Source organism: Xiphophorus maculatus, chromosome 11 (assembly GCF_002775205.1).
Source record: "Xiphophorus maculatus strain JP 163 A chromosome 11, X_maculatus-5.0-male, whole genome shotgun sequence".
NCBI lineage: Eukaryota > Metazoa > Chordata > Actinopteri > Cyprinodontiformes > Poeciliidae > Xiphophorus > Xiphophorus maculatus.
This window is the reverse complement of record NC_036453.1, coordinates 14690180-14703272: the sequence shown is the minus strand read 5'-3', so window position 1 is coordinate 14703272 and position 13093 is coordinate 14690180. Positions and strand designations below refer to the sequence as shown.

The 13093-nt window shown below is 41.4% G+C and overlaps 3 protein-coding genes across 3 annotated transcripts; all 3 read right to left on the bottom strand.

Moving 5' to 3' along the window:
* LOC102229052 (olfactory receptor 1M1-like) lies at positions 1 to 915 on the bottom strand. Its single transcript, XM_005817544.1, has one exon. It carries the CDS (start codon positions 913 to 915, stop codon positions 1 to 3), a length of 915 nt encoding a protein of 304 aa, XP_005817601.1.
* A 2251-nt stretch (positions 916 to 3166) lies between these two features.
* LOC111610095 (olfactory receptor 2L2-like) lies at positions 3167 to 7538 on the bottom strand. The gene is made up of 2 exons (XM_023342527.1): positions 7343 to 7538; positions 3167 to 3918 (listed from the first exon to the last, which is right to left on the bottom strand). Exons 1-2 carry the CDS (start codon positions 7536 to 7538, stop codon positions 3167 to 3169), a joined length of 948 nt encoding a protein of 315 aa, XP_023198295.1.
* A 2112-nt stretch (positions 7539 to 9650) lies between these two features.
* On the bottom strand, positions 9651 to 10601 carry LOC102225564 (olfactory receptor 7G1-like). The gene has a single exon (XM_023342526.1). It carries the CDS (start codon positions 10599 to 10601, stop codon positions 9651 to 9653), a length of 951 nt encoding a protein of 316 aa, XP_023198294.1.
* Positions 10602 to 13093: the final 2492 nt, after the last annotated feature.

Here is a 13093-nt window from a genome sequence, read left to right as displayed (position 1 = left end):
TCAGCAGCATAGATTTTGCAGGAGGACGGGTCTGATGGTCTGATCTCTAAGGCCATAGATGAGAGAACTTAAACATCTGGGGGAAATAATAATGACTATATATAGAAATCTTTGTAATCGGCTGAATTCTACCCTTGTAATGATTTTTGAAATGGGTCCTATGATTGGGTTATAAACAGTTGAGGACAGACTGAGACACAACTGCACCAGATGTAGCAGCAGGGTGTTACGAGCCTTCAGGGTGGAAGATTTGCCCTCAGAGGCCGACCTGGCTGCTATAATTACACCAACATAGGAGGAAATTACTATTAGGCCGGCTGAAACAAACAGAAAACCAGTGAAGGCATTGTCATAATCTTTAGAGCTGGGGCCAAGCAGCATAGCAAAGTCAGAGCAAAAACGTTCCATCTGCAGAGTCTCTAGATCTTTGAATGGAAAGTCTAACAGCAAAGCAATACGAGTGAAATTGTGTAAAGAGCTGAGAGCCCAGAGAGCAACAATAGCCATTCTGATGTTGGTGATGGTGATGATGACCACATGCCGCAAAGGGAGGCAGACAGCTACACAGCGCTCCAGAGACATCACCATCAGTGTGAGAGGAGAGATTACATTGGTCAGATTTGATAATGAAGTTATAGAACCACATAAAGGATATGTTAGTTTAATTCTACAAACAGCAAGTAGGAATAGAACCATACTCAGTGATAACTGTACAGTATCTGCAAGAAGGAGGTTGAACAGCAGAATATACCGACAGGTGTCCCGAAACACAGATTTACTCCTCAGAGTGAACAACATGGTTCCATTAATGAAGAGAAACACGCAGGATATGATTGTGCAAAGAGTGAAGGTGATCACCTCTTCCAGAAACTCCTGATATTGCAGCTCAACAGAGATGTTAGACCGAGAGGACATGGTACAGGAAATTTAAAATATCCAGAAATCAGTGTGATGTCAGTGAATTACAAGTTTATATGAATCCTCTGACTACACTCTTTAAACACAGATGCGCTCAAGAAAATCTCACAAAGACCCTTAACCTGTGCATGCAAGTGGTAGACTCCATCCATGCTGAGGCAGTCTGCACGGTCTGCGTTGCTTCATATTTAATATATGTGCTGTCTTCTCATCCACTTTTCCACTGACACGTCACATCCCAGCATGTGACCGTACCTCTGAGTTATGCAAATTTGAATTCATTTATTAAATTCAAAATGTTTGATTTCTGTTTGATGTGTCCTATTCACAGAACAACACAGAAATATAACATATTGTGTGAGGTTAAATAAACTCTTTGACGACCATCGTATAACGGCTTATAGTGACCAAAACTCTCAGATGGTTCATTTCACCACATTTAGTTCTTCCACTAAAGGCTGTCATCGTGACTCTGCATTTCAGGAGTGACAATAATTGATACTCCGGAAATGTTCTAATTAAGATACTAACTGTTTAAATGTAAGGAAGCCTATATAAAAGTATTTAAAGTAAATATCATTCTGCTAGTTTAGAAATGCTTTTGAAATGATCAGGAAAAACAGATTCAGCATGAGCAGTCGTACCTTTAAATGTTTGAATGAGTTCCTGTCTCTCTCACCGTTGAAGGTTATATGTCAGTAAGTTTGAGGATAAAGATGTTCCCAGCCAGGAAGATGCATTTCTCTAGTGTTTTGGCTGGGGTTAAATTTGGGCCAAGTAGTAGTTCACAACACTGTAGGAACTGTGCTTCGTGATTTCATTAGGACTTTAAAATCTTCTAAATGTAGTCTGCTCAGTGGTATTGTTGCTAGCACTGTTGCTTTGCAGCAACACAGCTGCAAATCAAATCCCATCTTGGGCTCTTTCACTGGAGTTTGCATGCTCTTCCTGTGCATGTGTGTATCCTCTCCTGGTACTCCAGCTTCTCCCTACAGTCCAAAAATAGGACTGCTAGGTTAATTGGTCATGACTGACTGATATGGGCACCAGGCCTCCCCCACACACCCGCGATCCAGCACTGATTAAGCTGGTAAAAAAGATGCATGGATGGCTTTTCTTTTTTTACATATTCTTATTAAACTGTAAAGGTCTCACTGTGTCAACTCAGTTTCAATTTCAGCCCTCCAAAATAAAACAGTAAACATTTCTTTCCCAAATACCTGAATGTACCAGGCAGGATAATTAGCTAAATAGGAAACAAGACATTTTTTTGCCAAGAACATAGTCTTTTTATTATATAGGCAATCAAACACATCCAGATCTTACTAGGGTACAGGAATCCATTTCAGTTAAAAAAGCTTTAAACTGACTAATTTCAATTTGCATTTAAGGGATGGGTTTTGACAAGAAGTCTAAGCGCTCACTCACACAAACTTCCGAAGTTGAAACTTAGCTCATTACATTGTAAAAAATTACAAGTAACCTTAATTCAAAACGGATCACTTTTAGTGGAAAAGCTCATAAATGTCAATAAAGATTCTGTGCGAATTTGAAATACTGCATAATAAAAACTCATGCCTCTAGAAAATGCAATATTTTAAATGTGCCGTTTCTAGTTAAAGTGAAGAATCTCAGAAAAAGCTTTTTCAGAAGTTGTCAGAAGGGCTAACTTGGAGAAATTGCCCCCTTTTTGGTGGGACTAATAGCCTCTCTTTGATGGTGGAAAGACCACCAAAGACAGAGGCAGAGAGAGTTTGAGCCCAGATCAGATTGGAACATTTGCCATACAAACTGAAAGGTATTGCTTTTGCAATTAGAACCATTCATTATGTGCCTCTGCTTGAAAATTTTAATTGATACAGGAATCAGGACAAAAGGGAATTATTCTATAGTGAACAGTTTTTCAAAAACAACCAGTAATCTGATAAAGTTTTATTTTGCAAAAACCCCAAAAAGGATTATATTAAAGCTATTTTGGCAATAGGACCAACTTAGATGGGGTCATTTATGCAAAGCTTCTTTAAAGCATAATTCCTGAAATGTTAATTTAAAAGGGGGAAAGAAGAAAATGTTTCAGAATTCTTAGTTCTTAAATATGTTTAGATCTCATCTATCCACATGAACTAAAGACTTTGTGGTGTCTCAAGTGTTGAATGTATCATTACAAACCCGCAGCCAAATACCATTTACATTTACACGGTCAGGCATCCCAGACAAATATGATGTCTTATGTCCAAAACCTGACTTCTCAGCAGGTGGCTGGTTCAACTGAGAGTTTCCATCTGCAAAATAGATAGTGTAATAGAACAGGTCTGACGGTCTGATCTCTTAGGCCATAAATTAAAGACGTCAAACATCTGGGTAAGACAATAAAAAGCACATAAATAACATTCTGGACCCATACAAATACTATCCTTTGTACGGTCTTTGCAAGAGCTGAGAGCAGTGGGTAGTAAAGGGTATAAGCCAGACTGAGGAAGAGCTGAACTAGGTGCAGCAGAAGTGTCTTACGAGCTTTCAGGGCAGATGCTTTATCTGTAGAAGCTGCCTTGGCTGCTATTACAACTCCAGTATACGAGGAAATTACAGTGATACTGGCTGAAACAAATACCACAGCGTTGTATGCTCTGTCATAATCATCACACAGTGAATCTGGAATCCAGCCAATGTTAGTACAATAGTCTTTCATCAAGACTTTCCCAAACTTTTCATATGGATATTCTATCAAAAACAGATTTCTAGTGACATTGTTTAGTGTACTGACAGCCCAGGCTGCAATAATGGCCACTACTGTGTTTTTGATGTTGACAATGGAGGCGTGCCTCAGTGGGTAGCAAACAGCCACGTATCTCTCCAAAGTCATTATCACCAGTGTCAGAGGAGAAATTCCTGCTGTGAGATTAGCCATAGTAGTGATGGTACCACAGACGGCATACGTTATTTTAACTCGACCAACAGCAAGGAGAAACAGAACCTGAGTCACTATCAGCTGAGCAGTATCTGCAACAAGGAGGTTATATAAAAGAATATAACGACAAGTGTATCGAAACACAGGCTTACTCCTCAAAGAGAACATCAAGATCCCATTAATAAGGAGGAAGAAACACGCAGGACCTGTAGACAGAAAGCAAAGTACAATTCTTTCCAGTAAACCCTGATACTGCTGTCCAATAGTGATGTTAAATGGGGAAGAAGACATTGCAGAATTATTTAAAGCATGTCAAAAATATACCTGCTCAAGATGCTGAAAAACTAAAGCAAATATTTAGATACAACATCTGTAAATAGGAGACATTAACATATACAAAGACTGTACGAAGTGGGCAGGTTAGAGTCTATACGTGTTGCTGTGGGGGCAGAGGTGGTCTGCAGGGTTTCACTGGCTCCACATATGTTTTATGAGCTTTTTCCTGCCAACCTGCTCACATGGTAGATCACATGTCTCGCATTAGGGGATCAAAATTGAGTGACGTAATTTCGTTTCCACTGTTTTTCAGACGGATAATGGCTAGAACAAACACTTATACATGTCACACTGACACAAAGCCATGTTAAGACAATATTCTGCTTTTAAAAAATGAATGGAAAAATTAACTGGAAAGCTAATCAGCAGTTTTGATAACTCACTGGATGTTGTGGTGTTGCTATGTCACATTGGGATGCCAGTGGTGAGAATGCTCTCCACCAACACGCTGTTGGCCACCATGAGGGATCAGCGGCCCACTCAAGCCTTCTCAAGCAGTCCAATGAAGTGCAGCTTCTTTTGGGGCTTTCTCAGTGTTATTGCAGTGTTGACCGACCAGCTCAGAGCCAATATTACGTTACAGGCCCAGGAACTTGTGACCCTCTCCACTTCTGTCCTCCTGATGGAGAAGGGGTAGTGATCAGTTGCTTTGTCTTTCCTACAATGAGTATGATATGATTCTCCTCTCTGAAGTATAGTGTGTTGTTGACCACCTCCGTGTTAGCTGTCTCACCTCCTCCCTTGATGAGGCACAGGATGATCTTTGTTGTCTGCTCATTTTATGATCACTGCCTCATCATTGTTGGAGAAGCAGTGTTTTGGGTGTACAAAGTGAGGGAGCAGCCCTGTGGTGATCTGTTGCTGATTTTCACCTTGGAGACCATTTCTCCCTTGCTGAGGTCTGTCCACAAGAAAATCTACAGACACATGGGCAAGTTGGAGGTGCCAGTTGGAATTCCCAGTTCAACCAGTTCTCCAGGCAGAATAAGATAAGATAAGATAAATCTTTATTGTCATTGTCACAAGGACAACGAAATTCAAAGGGTGCCATCAGTCGTTGCACATGCCCAAAAACAAAAAATAACTGTCTCACAATTCACACACAACGCAAGAATCAACAAACTGGAAAAAAAAAAAAGAACAGCCACATTCTCACATACATCATTTATGATGATTAATGGTTGTTTTTGATTGCATTTAGTTTTGTTATTGCTATCGGGTAAAAACTGTCTCTGAGACGGTTGGTTCTTGTTCTGGTTGCTCTGTATCTTCTGCCTGGAGGCAGCAGTGTGAACAGAGAATGTCCGGGGTGAGAAGTGTCCTTTGTGATGTGTTGTGCTTTTCTTAGACAGCGGTCGCTGTGCAGGTCCTCCAGTGAGGGGAGAGGCCAGCCAATGATTTTTTTGGGTTGTATTCACAACCCTTTGGAGAGCTTTCCTTTGAGCTGTAGTGCTGCTGTTATACCAGACGCAGATACAGTAGGTCAGTATGCTCTCTATGGAGCACTTGTAGAAGGACACCAGCAGCTTCTCCTTGATGTTGTTCCTCCTGAGAACCCTCAGGAAGTACAGTCTTTGCTGGGCCTTTTTTATCAGCTCGAAGGTGTTCATGTTCCATGTGAGGCCCTGCTCAATGTGGACCCCCAGGAAATGGAAATCAGCTACCCTCTCCACACATTTTCCCCCAATGGTTAGTGGTGTAATGTCCGTTTTATTCCTCCTGTAATCTATTATGAGTTCTTTTGTCTTTGAGTTGTTGAGGAGCAGATTGTTCTCCCTGCACCACTGCAACAGCCGCTCCACCTCACCCCTGTAGGCGGACTCGTCGCCTCCTGAGATGAGCCCCACCACTGTGGTGTCATCAGCAAACTTGATGATGGTGTTGCTGTGGTGGGCAGAGGTGCAGTCGTATGTGTACAGACAATAGAGCAGGGGGCTCAGCACACAGCCCTGTGGAGAGCCAGTACTAAGGCTGAGGGCAGTGGATGTATGTTTTCCCACCCTAACTCTCTGCTGTCGGTTGGTTAGGAAGCTCAGAATCCACATGCAGGTGGGGTGAGGGAGGCCCAGGTCCCCCAGTTTGTCCACCAGTCTGTGAGGGAGGATGGTATTAAAAGCAGAGCTGTAGTCTACGAAGAGCATCCGCACATAGCTCCCCTGCTGCTCCAGATGTGACAGAGCAGCATGGAGGGCCGTGATCACGGCGTCCTCTGTGGATCTGTTGGCTCTGTAGGCGAACTGGTGGTGGTCAAAGCCAGGAGGGAGAAGTGCTGTGATGTGACCCCGGACCAGTTTTTCAAAACACTTCGTCACCACAGGGGTTAGTGCCACTGGCCGGTAGTCGTTGAGGCAGAAGATGTGAGGTTTCTTGGGTATGGGGACTATGATGGAAGATTTCAGGCAGGATGGGACTGTAGACAGGGCTAGGGACTGGTTGAAGATCCTGGTGAAGACTCCAGCCAGCTGATCAGCGCAGCCTTTCAGGACACGTCCAGGGACGCCATCAGGTCCAGCAGCCTTCCTTGGGTTGACGGCCCGCAGTGTGCGCCTCACCTCGTGCTCCTCTACAACGAGGGGTGTGGTGTTGTGGGTTGCTTGGTGTAGTGTGGCTGCCTCTGTTGGCTTCACCTCAAAGCGGGCAAAGAAGAGGTTCAGCTCCTCTGCCAGCGTGGCGTCGCCTTCTGCAGCTGCGAGGTTGGTCCTGTAGTTGGTGAGATGCTGGATTTCCTGCCCCACCTGCCTGCTGTTGTTGCTGTCAAGGTAGCCCTCTATCCTCCTCCTGTAGTCAGATGTAGCCATTCTGATGCCGCTCTTCAAGTTAGCTCGGGCTGTACTGTAGTTTTGGAGACTGAACTGTAGTTAAAAAGGAGTATCCTGACATATGCTCTGCCAATGCACAGGTGGTGCAGAGTGTGGTGTAAGCCTATTGCAACTGCATCATCCATAGACTTGCTTAGGTAATAGGTGAACTGGAGAGGATAAATGTGCTCAGGAACCACAGACTAAATACCAACTTTTCCAGGCACTTAATGGCTACTGGTGTACGTGCCACTGGTCTGAAGTAATTGAGAGCACCAGGTCTTTTTAGGACTGGGATGAATGTGGAAGTTTTGCAGCGGTGAGATACAGCAGGTTATGTTAAGAATAGTCTAAGGAAACCTATATCTTTGAGTGTAAATACTTTTCAAGTGGAGGTTGAACAGGAGAATATACCGACAGGTGTCCCGAAACACAGATTTACTCCTCAGAGTGGACAACATGGTTCCATTAATGAAGAGAAACACGCAGGATATGATTGTGCAAAGAGTGAAGGTGATCACCTCTTCCAGAAACTCCTGATATTGCAGCTCAACAGAGATGTTAGACCGAGAGGACATGGTACAGGAAATTTAAAGCATCCAGAAATCAGTGTGATGTCAGTGAATTACAAGTTTATATGAAACCTCTGACTACACTCTTTAAACACAGATGCGCTCAAGAAAACCTCACAAAGACCCTTATCCTGTGCATGCAAGTGGTAGACTCCATCCATGCTGAGGCAGTCTGCACGGTCTGCGTTGCTTCATATTTAATATATGTGCTGTCTTCTCATCCACTTTTCCACTGACACGTCACATCCCAGCATGTGACCGTACCTCTGAGTTATGCAAATTTGAATTCATTTATTAAATTCAAAATGTTTGATTTCTGTTTGATGTGTCCTATACACAGAACAACACAGAATTACAACATATTGTGTGAGGTTAAATAAACTCTTTGACGACCATCGTATAACGGCTTATAGTGACCAAAACTCTCAGATGGTTCATTTCACCACATTTAGTTCTTCCACTAAAGGCTGTCATCGTGACTCTGCATTTCAGGAGTGACAATAATTGATACTCCGGAAATGTTCTAATTAAGATACTAACTGTTTAAATGTAAGGAAGCCTATATAAAAGTATTTAAAGTAAATATCATTCTGCTAGTTTAGAAATGCTTTTGAAATGATCAGGAAAAACAGATTCAGCATGAGCAGTCGTACCTTTAAATGTTTGAATGAGTTCCTGTCTCTCTCACCGTTGAAGGTTATATGTCAGTAAGTTTGAGGATAAAGATGTTCCCAGCCAGGAAGATGCATTTCTCTAGTGTTTTGGCTGGGGTTAAATTTGGGCCAAGTAGTAGTTCACAACACTGTAGGAACTGTGCTTCGTGATTTCATTAGGACTTTAAAATCTTCTAAACGTAGTCTGCTCAGTGGTATTGTTGCTAGCACTGTTGCTTTGCAGCAACACAGCTGCAAATCAAATCCCATCTTGGGCTCTTTCACTGGAGTTTGCATGCTCTTCCTGTGCATGTGTGTATCCTCTCCTGGTACTCCAGCTTCTCCCTACAGTCCAAAAATAGGACTGTTAGGATTATTGGTCATGACTGACTGATATGGCCACCAGGCCTCCCACACACACCCGCGATCCAGCACTGATTAAGCTGGTAAAAAAGATGCATGGATGGCTTTTCGTTTTTTACATATTCTTATTAAACTGTAAAGGTCTCACTGTGTCAACTCAGGTTCAATTTCAGCCCTCCAAAATAAAACAGTAAACATTTCTTTCCCAAATACCTGAATGTACCAGGCAGGATAATTAGCCAAATAGGAAACAAGACATTTTTTTGCCAAGAACATAGTCTTTTTATTATATAGGCAATCAAACACATCCAGATCTTACTAGGGTACAGGAATCCATTTCAGTTAAAAAAGCTTTAAACTGACTAATTTCAATTTGCATTTAAGGGATGGGTTTTGACAAGAAGTCTAAGCGCTCACTCACACAAACTTCCGAAGTTGAAACTTAGCTCATTACATTGTAAAAAATTACAAGTAACCTTAATTCAAAACGGATCACTTTTAGTGGAAAAGCTCATAAATGTCAATATTGCCCCCTTTTTGGTGGGACTAATAGCCTCTCTTTGATGGTGGAAAGACCACCAAAGACAGAGGCAGAGAGAGTTTGAGCCCAGATCAGCTGTAGATTGGAACATTTGCCATACAAACTGAAAGGTATTGCTTTTGCAATTAGAACCATTCATTATGTGCTTCTGCTTGAAGATTTTAATTGATACAGGAATCAGGACAAAAGGGAATTATTCTATAGTGAACAGTTTTTCAAAAACAACCAGTAATCTGATAAGGTTTTATTTTGCAAAAACCCCAAAAAGGATTATATAAAAGCTATTTTGGTAATAGGACCAACTTAGATGGGGTCATTTATGCAAAGCTTCTTTAAAGCATAATTCCTGAAATGTTAATTTAAAAGGGGGGAAAAAAGAAAATGTTTCAGAATTCTTAGTTTTTAAATATGTTTAGATCTCATCTATCCACATGAACTAAAGACTTTGTGGTGTCTCAAGTGTTGAATGTATCATTACAAACCCACAGCCAAATACCATTTACATTTACACGGTCAGGCATCCCAGACGAATATGATGTCTTATGTCCAAAACCTGACTTCTCAGCAGGTGGCTGGTTCAACTGAGAGTTTCCATCTGCAAAATAGATAGTGTAATAGAACAGGTCTGACGGTCTGATCTCTTAGGCCATAAATTAAAGAAGTCAAACATCTGGGTAAGACAATAAAAAGCATATAAATTACACTCTGGACCCATGCAAATACTATCCTTTGTACGGTCTTTGCAAGAGCTGAGAGCAGTGGGTAGTAAAGGGTATAAGCCAGACTGAGGAAGAGCTGAACTAGGTGCAGCAGAAGTGTCTTACGAGCTTTCAGGGCAGATGCTTTATCTGTAGAAGCTGCCTTGGCTGCTATTACAACTCCAGTATACGAGGAAATTACAGTGATACTGGCTGAAACAAATACCACAGCGTTGTATGCTCTGTCATAATCATCACACAGTGAATCTGGAATCCAGCCAATGTTAGTACAATAGTCTTTCATCAAGACTTTCCCAAACTTTTCATATGGATATTCTATCAAAAACAGATTTCTAGTGACATTGTTTAGTGTACTGACAGCCCAGGCTGCAATAATGGCCACTACTGTGTTTTTGATGTTGACAATGGAGGCGTGCCTCAGTGGGTAGCAAACAGCCACGTATCTCTCCAAAGTCATTATCACCAGTGTCAGAGGAGAAATTCCTGATGTGAGATTAGCCATAGTAGTGATGGTACCACAGACGGCATACGTTATTTTAACTCGACCAACAGCAAGGAGAAACAGAACCTGAGTCACTATCAGCAGAGCAGTATCTGCAACAAGGATGTTATATAATAGAATATAACGACAAGTGTATCGAAACACAGGCTTACTCCTCAAAGAGAACATCAAGATCCCATTAATGAGGAGGAAGAAACACGCAGGACCTGTAGACAGAAAGCAAAGTACAATTCTTTCCAGTAAACCCTGATACTGCTGTCCAATAGTGATGTTAAATGGGGAAGAAGACATTGCAGAATTATTTAAAGCATGTCAAAAATATACCTGCTCAAGATGCTGAAAAACTAAAGCAAATATTAAGATACAACATCTGTAAATAGGAGACATTAACATATACAAAGACTGTACGAAGTGGGCAGGTTAGAGTCTATACGTGTTGCTGTGGGGGCAGAGGTGGTCTGCAGGGTTTCACTGGCTCCACATATGTTTTATGAGCTTTTTCCTGCCAACCTGCTCACATGGTAGATCACATGTCTCGCATTAGGGGATCAAAATTCAGTGACGTAATTTCGTTTCCACTGTTTTTCAGACGGAGAATGGCTAGAACAAACACTTATACATGTCACACTGACACAAAGCCATGTTAAGACAATATTCTGCTTTTAAAAAATGAATGGAAAAATTAACTGGAAAGCTAATAGGTGTTAAAGATGTCCATGTACACATCTGCCAGCTGGTCTGCACAAGCCTTTAGGACCTACTGGGTTACATGCATTTACCTGCTTCAGAGCCTTTAACACCTGGCTGTGTGCAACCTGTATGGAGGGTTTCTCTGGTGTCCAGGGAATTTTTTTGTTGGTATGAGTATTTTGTATGTTAAACCAGGCAGGGTAGTGTCTTATGTGGTGACAATGTTCTGCTTTTAAAAAATTAACTGGAAACCTAATCAGTAGTTTTGATAACTCACTGGATGTTGGAGAAGTAAAAAACTAAAAACAATGTATACATTTCTAAAAAAAAAAATAGTTGTCTATGTCAGCTTTTCTTAATAGTGTGCCCAGCTGCAATGGCCAGTGTCTTGGGCTATGAGCACACTGCTGGCCTTGATGCTCAATTCCAATTTTTTTTGTGAAGCCAAATTTTTCTTTTTTGCGAAACCAGATACAAGTCGCAAATCCTTTCCAAATATATGCGACTTGTATGTGTAATCCTGTGTGAACTGCAAGTTTCCTAACAGTGTCCCACATGCGCAGTAGAGAATGCAATAATGTCACACTTGGTGAGCATACTAAGTGTTTGTAGGGGTGAACATGGAAGGTAATGGTGGAGAATATTTTGTGATTTTAAAGTTGTCCAACTGGAGCGAGCGCTTTAACAACTATGCTCATTATCATCCACCGTGGATGTTTTACTATCTGCTTCTGCATGTCAGGACAGAGAATACTGATGTTTGCAGAATAAACAACACATCCAAGTGGTGTGGGTCTGTTTAGACTGTCATGAAGAGATCAGATACAGGTCACAAAAAAAATCGGATTTGGGTCCCTTCAGTCTGCAGTGTGAATGGAGCCTTCTAGTAAATTTCCCCCGACAGATTCTTCCAAGCCAGAGGACACTGTCAATCACCCTCGTGTATGGACTACTCTCACCCTGCCCCTTTCACTTTGCTATGCTATGCTCCCTCCCAACGGTGGCTGCCAGAAATGCTCAGCCTGGTCACTGATGGCAACAGATAAACATTTTTTCTGTAAGGGTAAGTTGTTTCTCCACTTTAAGGCCATTGTACACAAGCATGATGGACAGTGCTAAGACCTTTCTGTATTGAGGAATTAAAGCGACTAACTTTTGAAATATATGAATAAAAGAAATAATATGCAGGACTCTGTTCCTTCACTGCTAAAGGCCGAGCGGGAGAGGTTTAATTCACATTCACATTTTTGGAATGATCACAAACACATTGCTACAAAACTCCAAAATCTCTCGACTTTCACTGGTTGCATCACTTTTTATAGGATTTAATCTCTACTGGTGTGTATTTGAATGATTCGACCAATGGCATTGCTGCTCTTCATTTGCGTAGCGACTCTGGCACCGTTTTAGACTGCATTTGTATTGGGGTTCCGAGAATTAGTTTGGACCTCCTGGAAATCAGAATCTGCTCCATTTCAAAATTTTTAAATTCCAAATGACACATTGTTGCTCCTTATCTGTCCAAACAGAAATTCTTTCCAAGTGTTGGGCTTCTGGCCAGTCTTCCCTCGCACACGAGCAAGGGAAGACGGATCAGAATGACCCAGATTTGTGCCAGAACCTTTTCCTTGCAAAACAACTTGAAAATAACATTTCTGCTCGAACACCTCCTGGCTCTGATTGGTTTTTTCTGAACCTGAGCGGTGTGTTTCTGCCGATGACAGTAGGACCACAGGGAGGAGGCAGAGGAGCTCTTCTTTTCAGATTCTGGCTTATGTTATACTGTTACACATGGAGGCAGTTTTAAAATTATTTATAAAACATATTGTTTATAAGTCACCAACTGCATCTTCAAACATACGTTTCATGAAGCCCACATTCTGTATTATGTTTTTATTGATCTGATGTCACATTCTCATTGAAAACATTATGTATTTTCATGAGTTTGAGGAAAAATCTAAATTTACACAAAGGTTTAAACATGAGTTTGTGTAAATGATATAGTGTTTCACCTAGTAAATTTAGTTTCTAAAACTTTTCTATAAAACAATAAACTGAGATGCAGTGTTTTTAAAATTTGCCAGCCTCATACA

Bases quoted from the DNA above. Each gene is read 5' to 3' on its own strand.
- LOC102229052 (XM_005817544.1), bottom strand. From the start codon at position 915: ATGTCCTCTCGGTCTAACATCTCTGTTGAGCTGCAATATCAGGAGTTT.
- LOC111610095 (XM_023342527.1), bottom strand. From the start codon at position 7,538: ATGTCCTCTCGGTCTAACATCTCTGTTGAGCTGCAATATCAGGAGTTT. The intron at 3,919-7,342 runs GTATTTACACTC...TCCTTGTTGCAG, and splicing joins GTTCAACCTCCACTTGAAAA to ATACTGCTCAGCTGATAGTG.
- LOC102225564 (XM_023342526.1), bottom strand. From the start codon at position 10,601: ATGTCTTCTTCCCCATTTAACATCACTATTGGACAGCAGTATCAGGGT.